The sequence below is a fragment of the Bradysia coprophila genome, unplaced genomic scaffold (genome assembly GCF_014529535.1).
Source record: "Bradysia coprophila strain Holo2 unplaced genomic scaffold, BU_Bcop_v1 contig_350, whole genome shotgun sequence".
In the NCBI taxonomy this organism is placed as follows: Eukaryota; Metazoa; Arthropoda; class Insecta; order Diptera; family Sciaridae; genus Bradysia; species Bradysia coprophila.
The window spans coordinates 5,618,609-5,644,122 of record NW_023503608.1 but is presented as its reverse complement, the minus strand read 5'-3'; the positions used below and the strand labels follow the sequence as shown (position 1 = coordinate 5,644,122).

The window sequence follows — 25,514 nt, the reverse complement described above, 5'->3', positions numbered from 1 at the left end:
TTCGACTGTGTGTACAGGTATTTTAACTGGTTGCAAAGTATTAACTTTTTTCTGTGGTTTACGATGGGCGTATATGTGCTCAATGAAAATAATAATAAAATAAAGAAAAGAAGAAGAATTTAGAATAATTTTGATATAAACACTCAAATAAATACTGGTAATCCCAAGATTTACAAACGATTCGGGAACGAAAATGTTTCTTTCTGAATAAATAAGTCTTTTGCGCACAAAATAAAACAAATTTCTGGTCTGTTCGTGTAAAAAATCAAAATTTATTTGTGCTAAATTTATTTTTTATTCGTTTGTGTATTTTTTCATTCAAAGCGATGAGTTAACACAATTTTTTTTTCATTCATAATTTTTTTTGGAGCTCGTCGATGCGTAGGCATTTAGAATAATTTTGCCTTTTTATTTTCTTCACTATTTACATACAATGCGAATTATTTTTTTGAAATTATTTCAATTCTGAATGGAGAGTTAACGCGGAATTGATTTCGATTCGAGTGAGAAACGTAATCAACGTAATTCATTTTGCATTGAAACATGCCTTTCAAATGTTTTAGAATCTCTTCTACAAACTGTAAACATAGAAGAGATACCTGAAAATTGTCACTTCAATAAGTGTGACCTGACTAGTGGTCACTGACCACTCTGGGGAAAAAGAAAACTGCGTCATATTTCCTGATTCGGAAGTTGCTGTGAAAACACTTGGAAGTAAATCTAAATTTCACTGACGTTCATTTGGCCTACATTGGACAAAATATGAAAATGTCAACAAGAGAAACAAATATTTTTTCCATTAAATTGTCAATTCTCTGAGTTGATGGAATATGTTATTTCCCAATTCTTTTTAGTTTGTAAAAAAAGAATTTTCTGTAAACCCCAGAAAATCGTTCATCTTCGGCTGCAAGCGTCTTAAAAATAAAAATCGCCAAACTATTCCCAGTTTTCCCTGAGGTCAACAGAACGTTTTTCACAACAAAGTCTCTCAAAGTTTCTTCTGAGGTTATTTTCTCGCCAGCGTTGTGAAATAGTTATTTGTTAACCAAGGGGACAAAATAGGAAATTTCCACAAGAGCGAAAGTTTGCGGCCAGAGCGAAGCGGTGCCCAATTAGCTTAAGGTGGAATTTCCTATTATGCCCCAGGGAACACAACGTTTTTGATGCTTGCGTTTTGCGAAAATCCGCATATTTTTCCACTTTAAGGAAAATAAAATAAATAGCGTGTTTTGTTATTCGGCCGTTCTAGGTGAGAAAATGATCATTTTCTCACCCAATATGACTAACCCGTCATTTTAGGGAAGAAAATTATTATTTTCTCACCTAAAATGGCGCCTCTCAGAATAACAACAAATCTTCGACTTTTTGTCATCATTGTCAATAACAGATCACTTGATGTTTCTAAAAGTTAATGATTTTGCACAAAGCTTTGTCTTACAAACATGAGAGGGAGGGCACACCACCAAAATTGTGTGAAGCGGCAAAGAAGGAAGGTCGATTTATCTACAAAGTGACAAACTAATGTCGCTGCTACTTTCTATTCGTGTTATAATAAAAATCGCCAAACTATTCCCAGTTTTCCCTGAGGTCAACAGAACGTTTTTCACAACAATGTCTCTCAAAGTTTCTTCTGAGGTTATTTTCTCGCCAGCGTTGTGAAATAGTTATTTGTTAACCAAGGGGACAAAATAGGAAATTTCCACAAGAGCGAAAGTTTGCGGCCAGAGCGAAGCGGTGCCCAATTAGCTTAAGGTGGAATTTCCTATTATGCCCCAGGGAACACAACGTTTTCGATGCTTGCGTTTTGCGAAAATCCGCATATTTTTCCACTTTAAGGAAAATAAAATAAATAGCGTGTTTTGTTATTCGGCCGTTCTAGGTGAGAAAATGATCATTTTCTCACCCAATATGACTAACCCGTCATTTTAGGGAAGAAAATTATTATTTTCTCACCTAAAATGGCGCCTCTCAGAATAACAACAAATCTTCGACTTTTTGTCATCATTGTCAATAACAGATCACTTGATGTTTCTAAAAGTTAATGATTTTGCACAAAGCTTTGTCTTACAAACATGAGAGGGAGGGCACACCACCAAAATTGTGTGAAGCGGCAAAGAAGGAAGGTCGATTTATCTACAAAATGACAAACTAATGTCGCTGCTACTTTCTATTCGTGTTAATTTACATCTTGTTCATCAAATGTATGAGGAAACATATTGAAGAAGAAACCTTTTCCGTAAGAAATGTTTCTAAAATTGATATTAAATTACAACAAATAAGTGAAACTGTCTACATCCTACACTATTTCCTAATTATCCCTGTTTTATAAATAGAAAATTAACAATAGAAAGCAAAAACAATGTCGGTATCACTTTTAAGGCAAGAGTCACTTTACTCATTATTAAATTTATCAAACAAGACTGGCGTGTAATATATATATATATATATAAAAACACCATAAATATTCCATTATTTTGTAGCGTGGGCGAACTACTTCTTTTTCGGTTCTACTTGTTTTTAGCTATTAATAGCTCCTTTGAGTTTCTTATTTATATTACAATGAACGAACGCTTAGCTGTCGTCCATAACTTAATAACAAAAATATATTTATATCGCTGAAGGGCAATAATACTCGTCTATCGGGCTTAAGAGTTTAACAGCTAATAAATTCGATGAATGTCGTCAACCGGGAAAAGCAAAAGAAAATACTCGACCTATACGACCAGAACATATAAAGTATTTCATTCATTAAATTTTCGTGCAAATATCTAATTGCATTTTAGCGTAATTATCTCTCGTTTCTTCCATACAATCGTATCAAAACCAACTTACTCGTATGGTTGGTTATGAGAATCTAACGCCATTGGCATAATGATTTTCAGAACATTTTCTACGAATTTATTGCGTTGTTAATTTCTTTAATTGTTGTGGATTATAATTAGTAGGTTTTTCTGGGATCATAAAATGCAACGTTTGTGGAACAGTATACATTTCTTTCGTTACATAGGTATATCGGTTTCTTATTTTGTTCGAATATGTAACAAGGACAGTCATATGCATTATTCAATCGTAATACAATGTAACGCTACTATTTATTAACAGACGTAAAACCACATAAAAAATGTTATTTATGGTACGATTGTACTTTTAATTACATTCGCATTTGGTGTACATTTCTTGAATGCAATTATCAAGTGGTAAATCATATTTTATAAAAGCTAATAGAATTGATGCATCGGCAGATCTAAATTATAAGCTCGGAAAATTTATTGAAGCGAATATTTGCTGTTTTACAACTTCAGAACCATTATTGTTTGTAAATTGTTGAGTCGGAAAATTTGACTTAACAATAAAAGAATGTAAAGAAAAACACTGGAAGATTTGGACGATTAGGAAAAATTTATTCAAAATAAATCGGTAAATGAGCGGAATATTGAAGAAATTTCCTGATTAATTTGTCTTATCGCTTCTCCAGGTCGATCCGAGATCTGTTGGATGAATCCTGAAACTGAGTTTTGAATACCACCAACCAAGTTGCCTGGTCGCCAGTTTCCTTGGACCTAAATTTTTAAAAATTATTCACATTTCACACACACATATTTTGCGAACTTACGACGTCCTGTATAGTATCTGGAACGTTTATTTCTATAACCGGTTTCACCGTATCATCAATTGAATCTCCCAACGTACCAGCGCTTTGCGGCCGCTGACCACCACTGTTAGAAAAATCAAATAAACCGCCTTGACCGAAAAATCCCAGAGGTCCACCACTTGCATGTCCATTTCCACTGTTGTAGTTGTTACTGCTACCACTTGTTGTTCCATGAAATAGGCCACCAAATAAATTATTACTTCCCTGACTACTTTGACTAGGTGCACTACTTTCATGATCATAATCGTCAGTTTGAATTAAGCTTCCATGATCATTATGATTAACATAATCATAATCACTGTCAGTGCCAGTGTCAGTGTCAGTGTGACTTCCATAGTTCGATCCACCATAAGTAGTACTACCATGTTGCGAGCTGGTATGATGATTGCTTCCGTGTCCGCCATAGCTTCCATGGCTTCCATGACTTCCGTGGCTTCCATGACTTCCGTGGTTTCCATGACTTCCATGACCTTCACCGTAACCGCCACTTAACCCAAAGAGTGGTTTGCACCCGTATCCTCCAACTGTGTCATATTCGTTAATATTAATATCAGCAAATATCACATTTAGGTCATACAATGTTCTGAGACTATCTTTGCCGTGACCGTAGCCAACGGGCAGGCAGATTTTCTTTTTCTTTTTCTTTAACTTCTTCTTAAACAAAAATTTCGTTCTACTTTCCACATCGTCGAAACCAAATTTATTTGTGCCATCAGTCTGTTGACCTCCACCTTGCACGGCAAAGTTGTTCGTTAATCGTTGGGGTTTGTCGACGTAATCAATAGAGTCCTGTGAATTTCCATTTTGAAGATTATGTCCGATTCGATTATATACTAAACGATTAAAATCAGAATTCGGTCTTTCATTTATCTCTTCTATGCGCCGATTTACACGATACTGAGGATAAAATGGTTGTCGATTCGAATTAATACTTCCACCAGCACTGTCTGGCCATACCACAGGTACTGAGATAGGTTTAGTGTAAATCGTTCGAGTGTGTGCCAAAATTGAGATGACTATCTGCAAAGAAATAGTATCGTTGTTCGAATTTTCGTTGTATTTGTGACTGATAGTCTTATTCAGAGTTAGAAACTTTGATCATTTACGAAAGTTGTAATAGACTCAGTCTGTTAAAATTGGATGAATGGATACGTTTAAAAGTATTACAAACCACATATTTTTGCCAATGCCGATCCAGCGTCATTTTTTTTGTTATTCTACTGTTAACACACAAAACATTATTTTGTCCAACTATAAACTTAACACTAACTTTTTCACTGATCTTCTCAGCTGAAATATTCGCTATGAACTGATGTCACTCTCCCGTCCGTCCATAGATCAAAGAAATAATTTCTCAACCATATGCAAAAGAAAGTGAAACCGAGTCATTTTGCCTACCTGGAGCTTATTCAAGAAGTTACGCAATTTCATCTTAAAAACCACAATTTTTTGCCAACTAAATAAACGTCCGTCGCGAAATTTATGGTGATACGTAATTAAATGCGCCCACACATTGCCGATTAACCTATCCTAATCAAGCAATGAGATAATAATTGTGGTGTCGGTAAATGTAAACAAATTTTATTATGATCTTATTTGCGGTAAATTTTGCGAAATATTTAATCGCCACTTCCATATAAGTGAAGTTGACCAGACTGTTTTTGAATTGAGGTTATGATCGAATTTTTTTTTGTTATTATGAAATATTATGATTTTGATCTTTGAATGATTGGACTTGGTCTACTTATGATATGGTCAACGAATTGGGCACCTAAAAGGAGGGGATATAAATAGAATTTGATTACAAATTAGTGGGGCGAATAATTTATTCAGACACAAAGACAAGTGGTGCCATCTAAATCTTGAAATCCTAGTGGAACAGTCTAATTCAAATCTAAAATTTTGCATTTTTTTCGTTGCACTTGTCAGAGTCAGACCCATACGAAGTATCGGAGCTCGTGCTTTTCTAACATTATTTTCAACATGTTTCGTGTGAAGCTATTTTTCACGGACTTTTCCGATTTGCTAGTGTTAGCGCCCTCAGAAAGGATACCAGCTGTTTTTCAGCTGATCCACACATACAATCAAACTGTTTACACTTGTTGATACGGTTACCGCTGCTAGACGTACGCGCGTGGTGGTGGTAAAACCGTACAAATATGTTTAAACAGTTTTGATTGTTTGTGTGAATCAGCTGAAAAAGAGCTGAAGCAAATTCATATTGAAATTTCACGGCATCTAACTGTAGGTTTTATACTTCTTTCAATCTGAAATAATTTTTTAAATCGTTGATGGTGAATCTTTTACTTCATTTATTTTAACATAATACATTTTGCTAAAGAAAACCACATTGACAAGAGACAATCACTTCTTTCTTGCTGGTAATATCCATAGCAGATGATATATAGCCTGCCGCATTGACTGCTTATGTATTTTTTTTCATCGTAAAAACGCTGCCTAGATCCTCCTAGGGTACACGTTTTGAAGATTTTTAAAATATTTCTCGTCTCCGGTGGACTCTGCGAGTATACTACGTAATAGTTTGAAGACTCCTCAACATAACAATCTCCAAACCAGTACGCAATCAACTATTTCCGCGGATGCATAATATACACATATTAGCTTCTTAACCTATGACTTAAAATAATTTATAAAATCGGTACCGTATGTGATCAACGTGCGGGTCGCCTGCCGAGCCGCCTGCGAAGCATATGTTTTTATTTCATTTGAATAGTTGGATTTTTATTTGAATGGAAATTTACATGCAACACCTATATGTAAAAGTGTCTCTCGAAAATTGTTTCTATTACCATCAGACCGGTACGCTTAAATACAAAACTAACACACACTCACACACGTACAAAGATAATCACTTAGTCGATTCGCAGTGAACGAGCACTAAAAATCGTATATTCCATCATCATTCGTAATTATTCATTTTAATTGTACATCTATGTTGTAATTCATACTTTTTGAATGAACAAAGGCTAATTTAAAATTCAAATAAAATACCTTTACATTACTTATTCAACAGAAATATCCATTATACGAAATTCTACAATGAATAAAAACTATAGCAAAAATTTAATTCATTCTGTGTAAGTTTAAGCCGAAGTTTTTTTTTATTAAAAAAAAACATCTCTTCGCTTGTCGATCGATAGAGTAAGGTATAGGATATTATAGTGGTTGTGGAAAGACAGCAACACCAAACAAATAAATTAGCATGCTATTAATTTCATTCATAAATAATTCCACGAATTGAAGCTCGGTACAATACAACGTGTGCATGGGTTTATACATACATGTATATCAATGAAGAACTTTAACTGAATGAATTGAAATATTTGTACACGTTCGCTGTTGTATATAATACCGCATGAATATATTTACTTTAATTGAACGTAATTGAATTTGTATTTTGTATTGTTCGGTTTTAGTATATCCGTAGTTTACTCGGTAAATACTAAAATAGATAAGAGCTCAACGATGTTATGTAAAACTCGTTGAAAAGTCATAGGGGTGTGTGTTTACAATGAAAATAAACATTTTGATAGAACGTCTGTATAATGGGCGCATTTGCTATCAGTACACATTTACTCTGTACACGTGTAACGCAACGCATATACCTTTCATTGAGGTTAATCAAAATTTTCTTACAAATTCTATCGATGTCATACAATGAACTGAGCTGATTTTAATTTCGATTGAATGAATGATGTACATGTGACTCAATAATTTGAAATCGTAGCTGCTGAGATTATAATAGAGGCTGCTGTCACGATGTTCTATACAGTTGGAGAAATATAGATTTTGGGATCGTTTTCATCGTTTTTCTGTATCCTCTCATTTTGCATGTTATTTCAAATGGCAATTGAGAGAAATTAGAGAAACGATGATATTTTTAAAAATCCCGAAATATATATTTCTCCGACCGTACAAACTTTCGTCTTTCTGATCTTTAATTGGATATCTGGCATCAGTCAACATAGTTTGTTTCGCAAAAGTGGAACCTATAAACGTATGACAATCTTTAAGTGGAAGGTTCAGATAAAGGGACACAGCTGTTAATGCAAAAGAGAAAAAGAATTACACTCATTCGACCGCACCATTTCCAAATACATTTCTTTTTGTGTAAGCATTTTGAGATGGTTGGTACAAAATCGTCTACTTCATTAGTTTAAACATTCAGTAGCCCATCTATATAAGAACTCATCAGCCAGAGCCTACCACTAATTTTTGTCATCGCTGTCCAGACATAATAAAAACCCATAAAATATATCTGATCTATCTGAAGTCGAGTGAGGTATGTAAGGCACTTCTTAGCGTTAAGCGAGTTATTTTTATATTTACTTAGTTATGGATACACTTTAAACAACCTCACATAGTAAGTTACAATCACAATGCACACAGAACTCCTAAAATCCCCAAATCAATATTCCAACAAATTAATTCAAATTCAACTCGGAGAAAAAGCGGATTGTACCGACAAATTTCTATTTATTTTTATTAAAATATTTTCTGTAAATGAAATGCCGCTACTAAGCATTATATATATGTAAAAAAAATTATATAAATAAACTAATGAACACAGTCACATCAAATTCATCATTTTGGTCTTACACACGCACTGGTGGAATATTTTAACACCATTCAAAGTTTGAATAAAATCAAACAAATTATACATACGTTCAGGATGGGAAGCCCATCCGGGAAATCGTCGTACGACGTCCGTCCTTGTTTATGAATAATTCTAATAAAAAAAATATTTTTTTTCTACCTTTCATCTGAACACGAAGAATGACTGAAAAGTTAAACTTTTATTTATTTTCGTTGTTGCTGTTGTTATATTTATTTTAACATAATTTTTCTCATCTCTTTTATTTACAAAAAAAAAAAATTACACGTTCTTGGTAATTGAAGTAGCTGAGAGGATATTGTGTTACAGGTTAATGTTAATTTCAATTTATCGATGAACCGATACATGACACTTCATTATAAATTATAACGAAAAAAATGTATAAAGAAAAATAAAAGCGAAACAAGTCTAAATGGATAATAAAAACGCATGTTATACGTATATGCGGCCGTAATTTCTCGTTATTCATTTTATATTTGAAATTCATGACGAATTTAAATAAATTGTTGTGTGTACTAAAAGGTAAACTTAATTAATGTAAAATCATTCGTCACCAATGGGTAAGCATTTCATAAACTAATAAAATTTAATTAATTCCATGGTGGCGATAATATGCCTAATTATTAATCATCACGAGCTTATCGTCACGTCACTTTTAATTCATAAAATTGCGGTTTAATGAATTAGTTTTTTTTTTATTATTATTTTTGAATGAAATTAAGTAAAATACTACACTGGGTTGATTCTCTGATGATTGCGTAATATACAGTAAAAGATGCTTGATAAATTTGTTGATTGTGAGTTTGTGCAATAAGGGAATTAGAATTTCGAAAACAAAACAGCGAGAAAACATTTATTGAATTCTCATAGTTTGCACAGTATTAGCGTCGATTATGGAAAAACAACGAAAATATTCATAGCGTTTCATTATGATTGCTCTAACAGAAATTTTACAATAAATTTACTGAAGAGTGGCTCTTTTTTTTCGTATGATAAATTCAACATTTCCTTTATGTTTTCATATCCGCCTAACTACTATTAGTAACTTCCGTTCATTTGAATATTTCAGTTCGTATAGCAAAGCACAACCGCAATACATATCGCAATAAACATTCAAACGCATATTTAGTCCGCTCAGATATTATACCTTTTAGTGTAGAGCATTTTGACGTCGTTTTTTTCAGTGCGATACGACTGACTGTGATGCATTGTATGACATTCTAAATAATTGTGTCGAGATTTTTGTCGGGAAAGTGCAATGCCGCACAGTAGAGCTTTTGCATTTCTAATGAGGCTATAAATCGTTCGGATTTTTATCTTTACTAACTTTACTGGAATATATTATTCTATGTTGTTAGGGTGGTAGAGATCTATGTTGAAAGGAAATTGTCAGCTGCACTAGAATTTCGGGATATCGCTGTTCTATAGAATGCAGCGAAAAAGGATACTAAGAATTAACTACATTAAATTCCGAACTTCATATGGATTATACTGTAGTTGTTACAGACACATTTGATTGAAGTTAATTTAGATTTTTTAAAGAGACATGTATACAACACTCGCCTTCTTCTTCTTATACATTGCTGGGCTTAGGTCCTCTTTGATTTTCATTCCTTGCATTTCGAACGGTCCAATATAAATTATTGCCAATTCATCTCTACTGGTCTCCTGATTCATTTTTCCCTCTGAATGATCTACAGTTCTTGGTGGTGTCCTTGCAATGTGCCCTACATAGTTACACTTTGGACTACTTGTAAAAGCTTAGTATATATTCACACGTACGATCGTCGTGTTGGTAAAACCGTATAAGCAGTGTGATTGTATGAGTGGACCAGCTAGTTAAACAGCTGATGAAAATTTAGGCATAAATTCGTTTGACATTTACTGTAATTATATTCAAGCTCAGGACCTTCGCAAAGAAACTGTAGCCCTCAATTGAGATAGAAGATGCGATCTTATTGCAGTAACCAGAATGTATAAAGGACGAAAATAAATTTGGCGTTCTAATGTATAGACATTGAAATTAATACTTAAAACCGTCGGTCGAGTAGTTTTTATTTTGTTTCTGACACACAAATTAATTATCCATTTAAAAACCAACGCAATGACGATAAAACGCACTATCAGTGGCATACATTACGAAATCTATATACACGAGAAACCTAGACAATTTTTCATTTGCGTAGTATTCGCCCAAAATTAAACTCGAGACAGATTTCTTTAATTACCGACACGTGAACCATTAACAAAAAAAAATACGAAAAAACGTTGCATAATAACCACGCACATCAAAAATTAAAATAGAAAAATCCCAAAAACTAAAAGACACGATCCAGACGTGATATATTTCAATAAATTAATTATTTAATATTTTCTTTTTAGATATTATGTTATTTTCTCGTGGCTTTGATGTTTTTTATGCGTTTCATTTCATTCAAAATTAAATAAAAGAAGGAAAAAAATAATAATGTTGACGAAAACACAGCTGTAACGTGCGAAGGATATTTCTATTAATTGAATTATTTTCTATTATCCATTTAACAAATTATTTTTATTAATTTTATTGCACCACTGGGAGCCTTTAACCAAATTAATTTTGTTATTCTCTATTTTGTTATTTTCAGTATTCCAACATACGAATCGGGCCTGTTGTGAAGCGTGATGTTATGAAGGCCTCAACAATGTTAGTCCATGAATCGCAGTAAGTAACCATATTTAATTATTAATGTTTTCATTTGACCCATTAAAAGTGGACAATAAATTATTGAAATTCCAAATGTGTACTACTCGAGACACTCTCAATAATATAACAATAAAATTTTCATTTCGGTCTTGATTATTAGTCATTGACGCGCCAAAAAAAATTAAAGAAATGTTTATTTTAGCCTGTCGACTGTGCCAGTCATAAAACATTTGTATTTGGTATTGTCTATAAAAATGTTGTGTGGAAGATTGAAGGCAACTAAAAGACGGCAGACCACATTCGGCTGACCCGAACGGAATGTCTTCATTTCATTTTGTTTTGTTAAAAAAAATTACTGAAATTTGAAACATTATTTAGGAAATCTTTCTCTAATTATTATTGAATTGTCTCAATTAACTCCATCATGGAAATGAGAGAAAATGTGTTTGGGCGATTCTAAAGATATTTGGGTCTGTTTTGACCCTTTTTGCGAGACAGTTTCAAAAATACATCTTTCTCTGGAAATTAGACTAACCTCTGCTCTGCAGTTGAGAACGTGAAATGTGAGTCAATACTAGTGTACATTGTAACAAGTGAGGATCTATTAATGAGGAACTATTACAATAAATTTAAATTGTAAATGAAAAATGTCCCGCGTATGGATTGTAAAAAAACAACAATAAACGACCGCCTAAATGACTCGACTCCATTTAAGTTTGATCATCGTTAATATTATGCGCCTGCAATAAATTTTCGCATTTTAAAACAAAGCAACGAGACTTGCACAAATGGAAAATATTATAATTGTTGCATCAAAATTGTTGACACTTGAAATTCAACTTCCTTTCCGTGTGATATTACATTCTTTCAACATCCGTTCTCGATTTTATTTGGAATTGATTTCGCATTGCAAATGATTCATCGTGCATTTTATTATTATAATATTGTGAATTTGTATTGGCACTTTTTCGAAAATGAAACAAATAAATTATATTGCTGTGCAATGTGTTGTTGCCTTTTCGATTATTAAAATGTTTTATATCAACAGTTCATTTCGAATGTATGAATGAACTTCTGTGTGTATGGGTTTTTGTGTGTGGTGAGATATTGTCGATTTTATTGATTTTCTGTTTAAGTGCATTCTTTCGGTATTATTGTCCATAAAAAAGAATGTTATCACGAAATATTATTTCGTTTCATTTTTTCTTTTTTACTTAACGCAATCATCGGCATAGTATTATTTTTATGACCTTTGCTTCCGTTAAATACCACATTATGTATTCGTACTAATAATGAGAAGAGGCAACCCATTGCACTTAAATGTTTAGTATTTTAATAGAATTTATACTTCTTAAAACTCATTCTTTATTACTTTTATGATCAATTAAAAGTTTCCTCTTTCGGTTTTTTTTTTCATGTTCATTTTTTCCAGTGTTCTTGCATGTATACGCCAATATATTCCAAGTTCTCTTCTATTTACTGTGTCGTAATACTATGGGTCTTTCTGAACTGAAATTAGAATATCTGGTAATACTCATGTTTAGGTTTCAGTTTTTTATATGCAATTCAAAGTGACATTTTTTGTAAACATTTTGACATTATTGTCATGTAAAGATATGTTCTCGACCTTTAAAACAAGTGAGTTAACACAACTTTTTAGTTGCACACGCTGTTGATGCGAATTTTGAATGTTTAGATTCGGTTTTTGTAAAATCTTTAGTTTTGTTAACCATTCGTTACCAAACGTTCCATCTTGAAATAAGGTTTTCTACACAATACAACATTAAACGATGGCCAACGCTCGTTTCTGTCATTGCATTTGATAGTTCCTAATTTCAAGTTCCGTAGTATTTTGTAAAGGGGTCGAAGCAACGATTTGTCGAACGACTTTACTATGACACTTTGCTTTGTTTTAGTGTTACTTCAGAGCAGAGGTCTGCAAGGTTAACTGTTTCACTGCTTTTTTCAGATTTGAAAATGGTTTTAAATTGTACTGCATGGATGCATAGTTCAATATATTACCAAATTTTGAAAATTAAAATTTAGTGATTGACATAACTAAAACTATTTTGCTTTAAGATAGTACTAACTACATTTTTAGTGTAATCGTCAACCACATTTTTATGGTAACCTTTATGGTAACCCTACATCTTTTGTCGTGAAAGTTAAAACCAAAAAAAGATAGGTTTTATTCTTAACCAAATTTCATTCAATTTGACTCAAATTTTCAAAAAAACAACGAAAAATTCCAGATATTTCATTAAATTCATTATTATCAACATAAAAAATAGTTAAATTGTAGTCCATTAAAAAATGGTAATAAGGAGAACCACGCTATTTACAGTTATTTTAAATACCAAAAAAAACTTAGTTTTATTTATGACTACAAAAATATGGTATTAAAATTCACCAAAAAATATGCTAGTTTTCGTAAAAACTAAAAATCTATGGTTCTGAGTTAAGTCAAATTAATATGGTCTTAGAGAAAACTACGAAAAATGCAGTGAAACAGTTAACCTTGCAGACCTCTGCTTCAGAGCTTTACATTTCAAACTTTTTACAGTTGGTAAGTAGTAATAACCAGTATAAACATCAAATCTATTACTTCTTTTGCTGGATCTTTTATGAACTATTGATAAAAAATCTTTTACTTCAATTGTTTTTACGTACATTTTGTTATAAAAGAAATCCCATATTAACTAAAACCTAGCGGTCGTTGCTGTCGTTAACAGATGGCTAGATTCTAGTCAGTCATTTTCTTATTTCGGAAAAATAGATCTGTTGACCAAATTATACACTCCTATCTTTAGAATTTTTCAATAAACAATCTATTCAAACAAGTCGCAAGAGAAAACAGAAGAGAACAATGTCAAAACCTTATTTAACCCCCTAATCTTACAACCTAGCTTCACCGCTATGATTAATTGTTCACCTCTTTTTCTAGGTATGCCACAATTTTAGCATTTGATGTCAAAATCGAACGAGACGCACAAGATTTAGCTGATTCATTAGGTGTAAAGATCTTCCAAGCTGACATCATTTATCATTTATTCGATCAATTTACGGCATATAGAGAAGAATTAAAGCGAAAAAAACGCGAAGAATTTAAAAGTATTGCTGTGTTTCCTTGCAAGCTTAAGGTGAGTTTTATTGGTACCTACCTAAATTACGGTTAAAAAGAGAATTTATCTAAAGTGAATAAGTAATGATAAGTGTTATTTTTATTAAATGGTCTTTTAACAATCTGCAATAAAAACAAAAAATAAAAAATTACCTCCAAGATATGCATTTTACCATCCTCTGTATAACCGTCTGTTTCCGTTTAAGCTTATCGTTGATCAATATAAATTAAACAAGAATTTATATGGTCGACCGTCGTCGTCGTACATCTACACGATATTGTTTTTTTTCGTTCTCTTTAAATATAGTTTTTGTGGTAATAACATTTATAAGTATCGACTGATAAATGCCGTAAATTTAATGATTTTAAGAATCATAGTACCTCTTATAACATAACAATTATTTTTCAAGGTGATCGAGTGAGTTTCCTTTAGTCCATTCAGTTTGTTTTCTTGATTCTTTACAATTAAAATTCTTGTCAAATTTATCTTTTATTGCATTTTTTACTGTACAAACAAATGGACTTAATTATTGAAATTATTGTTGCAATCAGCGAGCTGCGTGGTGAGAATAGATTTTCTCGTCGCCTATTCAATTCTATAATTATAAACACATAATCGTAAAGTAAATGACCAAGCCTCTCCAATTGATTAGAAGAACATAAGAATGGTGTATATCTGACACGTGTGTTCACGTACCTGTACATAAATGTCACTAAAGAGGAGAGCGCTGGGAGTTAATAGGGGACTTTTGCATTGTAGAAAGGGATTCCATACCCTTCATTGACGTCAACGAATCCATACTTTCCATCAATTCATTTTGTATAAAATTGAGAGTCGGACTGCAAAATCAAATCAGAATTGAGGGAATGTCCCTTTAAAATGAGTGTCTAATGTTGTAAATCTTTGTCACCCTTCATAACGAGGGAAAATACGTCCAAAAGTGTAGCAAAGAAAGCACAGGCTGTGCAGGTGGGAAAGAATGCATGTCAGGAAAAGAGTTCCAAATGAATTGCGAAAGACTAGAACACTCCTCCTCCGAGAAGTATGTGACAGATATGCATCATTTTTGTTGGAGACCACAATAATCTCTTCATAAAATTATTTCGCAACGATGTATTTCCACGAGGCTTTACTAATGTTAAAAAATTTTCAAAAAATATTCCAGATCCTACCGAAGTTCATCTTCAATTCACGTGATCCGATTGTTATGGGAGTGATGGTCGAAGCTGGAATTGTGAAGGAAGGAACGCCAATTTGTGTGCCAAGCAAAGAAGTGAGTTTTTTAAATTTTTTAGTTATTATTGACGTCTACTAAATTGTCGACTGTAGCGAAAATTTCAGTTTCCTTTGCAATACAAATTTTATGCGGGAACCCTTCATTAAATTTAAAATTATTTGACTCTTAAACGACGTACAAGTGTTCCATCCCACTAAAACTGTCGTCGTTGTCGGCGTCGAAATCACGTCTCACCATTCTTTTTTTACAAGCTTGAACAATGGGGATGGGCCTATTGTGTTTATTAACACAACATTTTACGCATAAGACTGTAAACTATCTCCAAAGTGACCGTGAATAAAATTATAGAAAAAAATTATTTTAATTTTAGTCGCGTTAAAGACCACCTGCAAACAATCAGTTATGCAAATGCGGTGTTTTCTTCACGCTTTATTCCAAAAAGAAATAAAAATCATTTTCGTTCATAACGAAATTAAATGACCTGAGTATTAAAAAATTCATGTCACACCTTAAAATTCATACGATCAAATCTAAATGTGGTTTTCCACATCCATTTCTTTTCTACTGAAATAAGAATTCGACTGTTTGCCTCGCATATAATAGGATACGCCAGTGTACATTTCGTTTGGTATCGGTATGAAATTTGAAACTGTTTAATCTGTTAGAGAATAGTTGTGTATTGTAACCGGGCAACATAATTCATCATTATTTTAAGCGTATAGAGCATAACAGCGCGACATCCGAATGATGTGCTTGTGCTTGGTCTGCTCACATGAATATGTTATTTATTATACTTCAGTATTCCATTATCGTACAGTCGTTGTAGCTAAGAAGATGGCACAATAAAAATTTACAAGAGAATACAAAAAACTGCGTTACATAATCGCTTTAATGATTTCGCATATCCGTTCATACCGGTATTCCAATTACAAAATTACGATGTAGTCTTTAAACGATAAAAAATGATAATCTGGACATAATACTTGATCACATTGGACTTGGCTTTTCTTGACAGAGCATTTAGTAAGACTTTTGTGCTGGTTTTTCATTACCTACGTAGACATTAAATCTGAAAAACTGAAAAATGAGACTGACTTTGAACTAATTTTCAAACAGTCAAGTCAGATGGGTTTTGACATTAAATGAACAATGGCAGAGTACAGTGTTCAATCAAATCCATTCTGATATGTTATCGATCAATTGGTCTGATATCATGGTGTTGTTGAACAAAGTCTATTTAAAAGTGTAATGCAAAGTAATTATTCTTTGCATTACACTTTTATTTAGCCTTTGTTCAACCACACCGTGATATCCTCTGTCCATAAAACAATTTTTATTTACGTTTGGGTTTTGATTTCATCACAATATCTAATGATTTTGTAGATCTGCTCAATGTACCTCTAAAGAATCATGGCCTTTCGAACTCTTTGTGTCTAAAATGTGTTAATGTTGTAATAAAATAGTTGTAAAACCGACACTTTGAACATGACTGAAAGTTTTGCGTAGACGTAGCATGTTATGAGCTGATCATCAGTGATGAATAAAGCGCGATGCGCTTCACGTTTTTAAAAGGTGAAGCTCCTGATACGACTTTGCACGATTCATGCAGTAAAAGTGCTATTTCAAATGAAGCACGTACAGGTTACCTACTGATGGCCGCCGTCAAAGTACAAGTTTCGATACAAGAAGTCAAGTCTCAGTGTTCAGCCTAAATAACTCATTTCCGACACAAAAGTCTAAAGATCACGTTAAAGATGTACACGTCTTACGTCCATATATTTATTTATTTTGTGCGTACACAAATTATTTTTGAAAACCATTTTTTCCCTCTCTTTGCTTAAAATTATCAGTTCTGTTTTGCTGTTCATTTTTTTTTGCGTCGCTGCAATATGTATGAAAACACAGGAACCAGGTGCAACTTTTCTGATGTTTTAACCATTTTTTTTTATGTTCTTCCTCGACGATTCAGTTTTTTTTTTCTTTTGCCTTTAATTTGAACGAGAATGTGATTTTTTAGGTGAGTAGGTAGCACAGATTTACATGTACATATATCTGAATGTGAGTATGCATGCACAGAGAGTTCGAATTTTGTTGTAGGTAGATTGGGTCTCGTTTCAAGCAAACGGTCCGAGTATAGTATACTAGCCGCCTATTACAACAACAGTAATAATTGAGTCTGAATTTACATTTCTGAAAATTTATACAACTCAGACGGTTCATCTTATTCTCTTTTGTGTAGTCAAAGTGCTTATTAAGGTTCGCGCTTTTAAATTATTATCATGGGTACAGGATTAAGATAATCTATATGCATTACATTTATATACATTTAATCTCTGACAAAAAGAAAAAAAGGAAAGAAAAACGACAACATCACAACACAACTTACACACCTGATGGAAATGAGGTTCACTAAAAAAAATATTTAATATCTTGTGAAGCTGACTTAATATTACAAGAAATAATTGCATTGCCATAAGACTGGCTTAGACCCGCCTCCGACTTCCGTTCCACGCAGTGTATTTTGTGATGCTGTTCACCGTTTTTATTTATCTTTTTTTTTCTTCATTATACATATTTTTCGATGAATAAAAAAAATATAATTTTGGCTTTGGAATGTCTAAGTGTTGGTTGCAATTTGATTTATTGAGAAGTTGAATGTTTTGAATGAGTTTTTAAATGATTTAATTAAAAATAATTGTATTGATGATTGGATTTATGGTGACTGGCAGTTTAGAATGGTCAGATAAATTATATTTTTTCGGTGAATAATCATACCGGTTGATTGTTGTTATTTGTTTTCATTTTGTTTTTAGCTGGCGAAGAAGAAGTAAAAAAAAAATCCTCGACTTTGCCAATTTATTTTTAATCGATTTTTATGATATTCGTCAGGCTATTACGTTCCTCATTTCCTTTTGCATTAAGCGAATCAAATTTTAAATTGCCATAAACTTATACTTTGAATTGCAGTTTTTAAAAACTGCGATCGTGCCCATGCATCGGAACAAAATGTTGTGTACCTGCAACATCATTAATCATTGACCATTCTGTGTTGTTGGATGATTGATTTTAGCAGAGAGTTGTTAATGGAATTCTTAAAAATTCTGCACTCACACAATGTGTTGAGGAGTGACCATGTTTTTACTATTCTCTGGAAATTCATTGACTAAATTTTTCATTGTTGTTTTCTGACACTGACTTAAAAAAATAGAATAAATAATAGATCGCTGTGTCTGCGAGAAGCCGATCGAATTTCTTAAATCTGGTCGTAGGTGAAGCCATGATGTGTTAAATTTGCATAATAACTACTTTCCAGTACTAAAGTACAGATTGAATTAGACCCAACAATTTAGAAGGCTTTAAAAAGGACAAAGCCACTATTAATATTCTAACCGAATGTCTGTTCAAGCAAGATATTCCTGAAGTGTGGAACCTGTTAATTATGGTTGATATGCTGTAATGACTCGTTCTGTTCAACATTTTATCAACAGTATTTATACATAATATGACGATTTGACTATTAAATCTGTTAATCCTTTGTTGAAAGCACCTCCCATTGACCGATAGAAAGTCCTTTACTTCTTTCATTGTGACATTCATTTCTCTTATCGCTTCTGCATGTCGTTTATATCGATAACAGATGATCAGCTTACCGGATACTGTTAGAATAACTATTTTTTTTCCGTTTTCATGCTGCTTAACGATGATAGTTTGACTGAAGGCGTGTCTATATTAGTAGTCACTACTTTATCGTGTACTTCTCTTAGACTCAGTGCGATGTTCTCAGATCCAGTGAGATGAAATGCGTTCATTCAGAAATTGTTGCATAAAATAACTATTTTCATTAAAACAGAAATGATGGAAATGAGCACAGTTTTGGGAATTTATTTCATTCTTTTCGGTGTTGCGATAAGGTTTAGACTATTTGGCCTGTTTAGCCTGTTTAGACTATTTGGCCTGTTTAGCCTGTTTAGACTATTGAGCCAATGAAGAACAAATTCAAAGGTACATTTTGTCTGTAAATTTTTTTGCGTGAGCACCGTAACACCAGAAAAACACTCAATTCAATTTTTAATTGACCGACACATGTATACACAACATACGTACGCAACATGTCTGTAATTACCTAATACAATGTGCTGTGTAGACATGATATATACTTTATGCCAATGCTATAAAGTATTTAAATTCGTTCAGTTTTTGGACATCTGCTTTTATTATCTCTCATGGTGTTGATTGTGTTATTATTACAAATTGTGTTATTTTGATGAATGAAACGAAATATATATTTCTATCAATGAAAATTGAATGGCCATCATCATCACATGCAAACCAATACACACGCAAAACGGAATCCTTGAAAAATGCTGAATAGAATGAACCATCTGCCACACTAAGCTCTCTACATTTTTATTTATACTGTGAATTAATGGCATTGAATAAGACCCATTCAGTTCATTCGATTTCATTGTAGAGAGAAAAAAAATCATTTTTCTTCACTTCTGCTATACATTTAGTTGTGTGTAATTTTGTATGTAGTGTCATTCGTATGATGTAATGCATTCAAGTTAAATGCTCTTGCTCGTTGGAACACAAATTTATATTCTCATATAAAAGATAAAATAATTGCCGAAACGTCGAAGATCGTCGTATCGCACAATAATATAACAAAATAAAGAAACATCAAATTCCAAAACGACAAGAATAAATTGTATGTGTACCATATTACCCCACCTCTAGAAATAAATCTGTTTACAACCGTGTTGTCGTCTCTTGTTGTTGATTTATTGTACGTAATTTTTACAACGAACTTTTACAGAAAAATAGTCGTTTTTATGAATGAAATCGGATGGCCCCCATGAGCACACAAACACAATATTTTTAACGTAGGTCTATACTATATCGGTTTTTGAAGTAGATTTTTTTTTCTCATTTTACAAAAATAGAAAATCAAACTGCGTGGTATGGTTATGTGTTGTCACTATGTACGTTCGGTATAATGATGAATATTGAAAGTGAATGAATTAGTTGTAAATGATTGGTTTGTTTTTGTGGCTTGCAATTGACGCTTGTGAAAAATCTGTCTAGTAAAAAAAACTTCTTTTTCATGATTTACATCTAAAAGATTCGAATTTTAACTTTTCAGAAACGGTTTCAATCTGTTACTTCCTTTGATGAAGACAACGTCGAACTCGATCTACTTAATGCAAAATCTTTTACTTCATTATTTTAAACATAAATGTTGTTATATAAGAAGGCGTGTCATGTCGTTGTTGTCGGCAACAGATTTTTGTGTTGAAGTTATTTTTAAAATTTCTCTCCGACACTGTCCCTTATAAAGTTGTCGCGAAAATGTTGCAAAATGTATACAATATGTCAGCAGCGTCACATCTGTTTCGTAAACTAAAATTTCTTTTTTTCCATTGCAGACATTCCAATGGATTCTGGATAATAGCATTCAATTTAATGAACTCTTGTCATGAATTTAAATTCAAGTTTATCACACTAAATAAACTCATAAAAATCCAAGAAAACCGCTCAAACCAAACCCACACTCTTTAACTTGTATTATGAATTATGAATTGCTTGAGGTCGTACCAATTTGAAGTCAGAACTGAATATCAGATAGTCTTTTTTTCTTTCTGTAAAGCATGATATGTGGATATTAATTAGAAATCGTCGCTACAATACTGTCGTAGGTAGGTTATGATATTCGTAAAAATGTGTTTAAGCTCTGTTGTGATATTGAGTTGGAGGTAACCGCACCCAGTTTTTTTTTTATTTTATATATTTATGATAGCATACGGTTGACTTGAACAGAATATATCGTTACCTGCAATGCGAAGCAGTGTCTGTGCCCCCAGAAAGAAGTGATCTTTTCGTCTACAATAAGGTAATATTCGATTAACGCGAGGATTAACGATACAGTCGATGTCAATGAAATTTAGACATGAATTTTCTTCAGCTGTTTTTCATACGTAAACAACAGTGCTTCTGTCTTTATACTGGTGAAACAGTTACACGCCCGCTTATGGTATCGTATAAAAACGTAGGAACACTTTTGTTTGTATGAGTGGACCTGCTGAAGCAAATTTATGAATTATTTTCACTGACGTTGACTGTAAATAGCAGTTTTATGTCGCTGATTTGTGAATAGAATACTTTAGTTTTGTTTGTTGGGAAGGGGTAGCCACATTACGAGAAGGACTATCCGTCTATCCAGTTTTCCACGGTATCCATAATCCAGTTTGCAATCCTGTAGAGCCTTCTTCAACTAATGCATTACGAATACAAGACAGTCTTTGTTAAATTCTCCTTCAATTTTTAAGGGTTTACGTTAACATGTTTAGAGCAACGGCAACAAAACGCCAATAAATTTCTGCCACCCCATTTCCAAAACTGATTTTTAATTACCAATGGTACGATGATTTATTAAGCAGACTCCAATTTCCATTTCGAAATTTTTCAATTATACCTTCCAATTGTATTAAATATTCAATGCAAATAAAGTAGAAATTGCCACGTCCAGTACAGAGAACAGGAAACATGTCCTAATAGCTGAAACACCTTTACTTCCGTTTCCGTTTCTATGAAGGGTTGCTATTAAATCACATCCTTTATGGCTTATTTTACGATATGGAATTATAAATACAACAACAAAAATCAACACAACAACGCAATCTGCATTTTTAAAATAAGCATGAATGAAATTCTAAAAATACATGAATCAGCTCAATTTGAAAAAAAAACTGAAAAGAAAAAAGAACTTAACACACGGCGTGTAAACAAAAATATACATTGAGGGGTTGATTGTTGAATGAATGCATCTGCCGTGTGTACACACAAAAAAAGTGAATGAAAACGTGATGTTATGTTTCTAATATCCTTTTTCATTGATGTTTATTTCCGATTCAGAAAATGCTTGCATACGAAAAACACTTTATACAACCAACCATTTTCCCTTTTGTTTCGTGCTTGGATATAGGACTTCGCCGTTGCAATGTTGGAAATATTATGTTGTGGTGTCATTTTAAATTTATGTTTGCTTTATACCGTAAGCACATACTTCCTTCCGGTTTTTATATAGTTTTACATTATGAATGAAATGAATGTATAGATCGTTTCGTTCATGTGGCTTTTTTCTTCTTCATTTCATTCATAAATTTCGTGTACCGTTTTCATTCATAAATAAACGAATTGTGAACGGTAGAGTGGTGCATTGATGTATTAATAAATTTATTTATTTTGAGAAATCGGCATATGGTTTACGTTCGCCACATATGTCTTTTTCCATTTCCTTTTTTTTTGGCTTTCGAACATCAATTTGAAGCATTGTAAAATTGCAAAGAATATCTTTCATTGTTTATTGTATTGGTTGATTAAGCGTATGCATAAAATTTTGGTATTTCATCAGTCCACTGTTTTAACAATTTCGAATGTATAACGGTTTTTCAACATCGGATAGCAGTAAAATATCGTCTTTTGTCTAAATGATCACTTGACAAAGTGAATACCAGAATTCGAAAACAAAGAACAGTTCAATCTCTCGATTTTGTAAAAATGATAGCGAACAAACGATGCAATTCTAATAGGATTGGCTTTGACATGTTTGGATAGGCCTTCGTCTTTTAAATATCTATTGACATCACCGTGGTCGTTTAGATTACGTTAAAAAGTTGTTGGATAATGACTAGTAAAACTCTCTGTGTTTATGGAAATACATTAAACTTTGGCGTCCAGTTCTTCGAGTAAAAAAAGAACTGTTTTGTAAAGACAGGTGTTCCTCGACAGTGACCATAGATTCTTTACTAAAAAAGAACGTTTGAGACCGTTTCTGCACATCATACTCATTCGTGTGCCTACTGGTACTATTTGAATTGTCGCACACTATCTGTTGAATGGAACAATTGACAAAGTTGATGGTTATTCTTTCCAACTTTTTTATTATTGTTTAAAAAAGGAAGTTAAATTCCGGTCATTTCCATGTGCAGAGTTTGCTGAACAATCCGAAATTGTAGTTACGTGTTGATTCATAAAATTTTTTTGGTTTATTTAAGCCTAATCCAAATTGTAAATAAATTCATTGTTTGTTTGTTAACGCTAACAACATAACACATTATAACATAAACAACAATACATAGAATGAAACACTACATCTTCCGGTTTAGAATAAATATTTAAAAAAAAAATTTGTTAAAGAAACGGAACTAAAATTTAACCGACAGGAAGTATTTTTTATTGTCCTAAACAAATCCACTTCCGATCACTATAATTGTAAAAAAATGTCAATAAGATTAGAATTGGGTTAATAATTTCATGGAGACAACTCGTTTGGATTGCAAAATTAAAATAAAGTTAGCTATGCTCTACGGCAACAATGATGGACCGTCAAACATTATGAACTTTAAATTTTCGATATAAAATCTTCTACTTCATTCATATTAACATTATTTTCCAATCAAAAGTCTACACTAGGCAGGTGTCCGTTTCGCCGTTTCTGAAAGGTTAAAGAGAAAAAAAATAACACAAACCTCTCAGTACTGACGAGGCCGGCATAAAAGTAAATGAGAAAGCTGATGAGTCAGCCAGACTCTGTGTCAACGATCGACGAAACGGAACACTTTATTCCAAAACCGCATTCATCGTGCGAAAGTCGAAACAAGAACTAGATCTGTGTTTCAATCCTTACCAATATAAAAAAAACTCTAATGTTCTGCCAATGTCAGTATTCTTCTACTAATCCTCACAGATCCGAACAAAAACGATAATTTTTAAACAAAAAATTACCAACCCGTAAGCTTTTTTTTTCTTCGTGTTTATATCATGAAATATATGATTTATGTGTCTTATCGAATGAAATATTTATTCTTTTTTCTCTGTTGATACAACCAACTCAAGTGTTTTATTGACCAACCGAAACGTCTCAGATTTTAAGTATCAAAATGAATATGAAGTCATGTATCGTCATCATGTTTTTATTTCAATGTGTTTAACGAAATAAAATAATGCCTGTGGGATCTGTAATAAATAAAATGTAATACAACAACAACAATAAAATTGTGATACCCTGCCAGACAAGAAGATATATTTTGCATAAATTTTTAAACCCTCGAGACATTATCGCATTTCATTCATAAGTTATTTTTCGCATTCTTTCGAGGATGCGTTCGTCTGGTTTTGGATTTACATTTTTTTGCCAGAATCAAATGCGCTGAGTGCAGTTTTTTATATTTATCAGGATAGGACCGTGTTTTTGCGGTGGATTGCGTGAGCCTTCACATAATTCTATTGACGATTATATAATGATAACACTGTGTCATCAATTACAGTCAGAGGCAGTGAAATTTCAGCATGAATTTGCTACAGCTATTTTGTACAATCAAAACTATTTATACTTGTTTATACGGTTGAAGCCGTGATTGGTAGTGGTAAAATCGTATAAATTCGTTTAAACACGATTGTTTGTGTGGATCAGCTGAAATACAGTTGAAGGAAATGTCGAAATGTCAATGCCTCATTTACCAGAGGAATCCCTCTCTACAAACTAAACCAAAAACAAACTGAAAGGTAACAACTTCGGTAACAACATGGCTATCGTTTCATTATAAACGATCGTATTCTCGATATCCAATGAGAGCGAGTTGTAAACTGTTCCTCAAAGCGCAAAGGGACAATAGTCAAAAATTATGTATTTTCAGTGGTGTTATGTGAAAAATTCTAGTTGAAGTGTTTACTCAAATAACCATTTTTCACTGCTACATGTTTTCCAAAATTGATCTCCATTTCGATTGAATCTTCAACCTAAATTTTCAATCTTAAAACTGTGTTTAACTCTAGCCGGCTCTACTTTAACCGGGAATAAGTGAAGTTCAGCAAAATAGTCACCAAAGGTTGTTCGCCACGTATTCCACAAATTAATTTATTTATTCAGTTCAAATTTAATCGATTTGAATCGGTGTAGTCATGATAACGACACAGCAGATGATTTAAAATGCTGACATACATACACACGAATTTAACATAATGAATGCTTTACAGTTCGTTGCACACACATGTAAACGCAAAGCTGCAACACCTAAAAGTATGCTGATTTATTCAAGTGTTGTATATACAAATTCCAACTGCTCGGTTTCTATACGTTTTCATAGAGGATTATGTAATTCAAATTCGTTTGAATAATACTCTCT

General features: G+C 32.8%; 2 protein-coding genes across 3 annotated transcripts in view; one reads left to right on the top strand and one right to left on the bottom strand.

Moving 5' to 3' along the window:
• LOC119080395 (eukaryotic translation initiation factor 5B) overlaps positions 1 to 25,514 on the top strand; it is a 66,406-nt gene that overhangs the window by 19,973 nt on the left and 20,919 nt on the right. Inside the window, exons 7-9 of the mRNA XM_037188714.1 lie at positions 10,913 to 10,989; positions 13,916 to 14,111; positions 15,259 to 15,366. Coding sequence (XP_037044609.1) covers positions 10,913 to 10,989; positions 13,916 to 14,111; positions 15,259 to 15,366 — 381 coding nt within the window. The remainder of the gene's footprint in view (positions 1 to 10,912; positions 10,990 to 13,915; positions 14,112 to 15,258; positions 15,367 to 25,514) is intronic.
• LOC119080461 (hornerin-like) lies at positions 3,381 to 5,279 on the bottom strand. 2 transcript variants are annotated; one of them, XM_037188833.1, is made up of 3 exons: positions 5,051 to 5,279; positions 3,614 to 4,672; positions 3,381 to 3,560 (listed from the first exon to the last, which is right to left on the bottom strand). In XM_037188833.1, the coding sequence occupies exons 1-3, from the start codon at positions 5,081 to 5,083 to the stop codon at positions 3,405 to 3,407; spliced, it is 1,248 nt and encodes a 415-aa protein (XP_037044728.1). In that variant the 5' UTR covers positions 5,084 to 5,279; the 3' UTR covers positions 3,381 to 3,404. The 2 variants fall into 2 exon arrangements, with proteins under 2 accessions (XP_037044728.1, XP_037044727.1); XM_037188832.1 differs by lacking the exon at positions 5,051 to 5,279 and adding an exon at positions 4,824 to 5,025.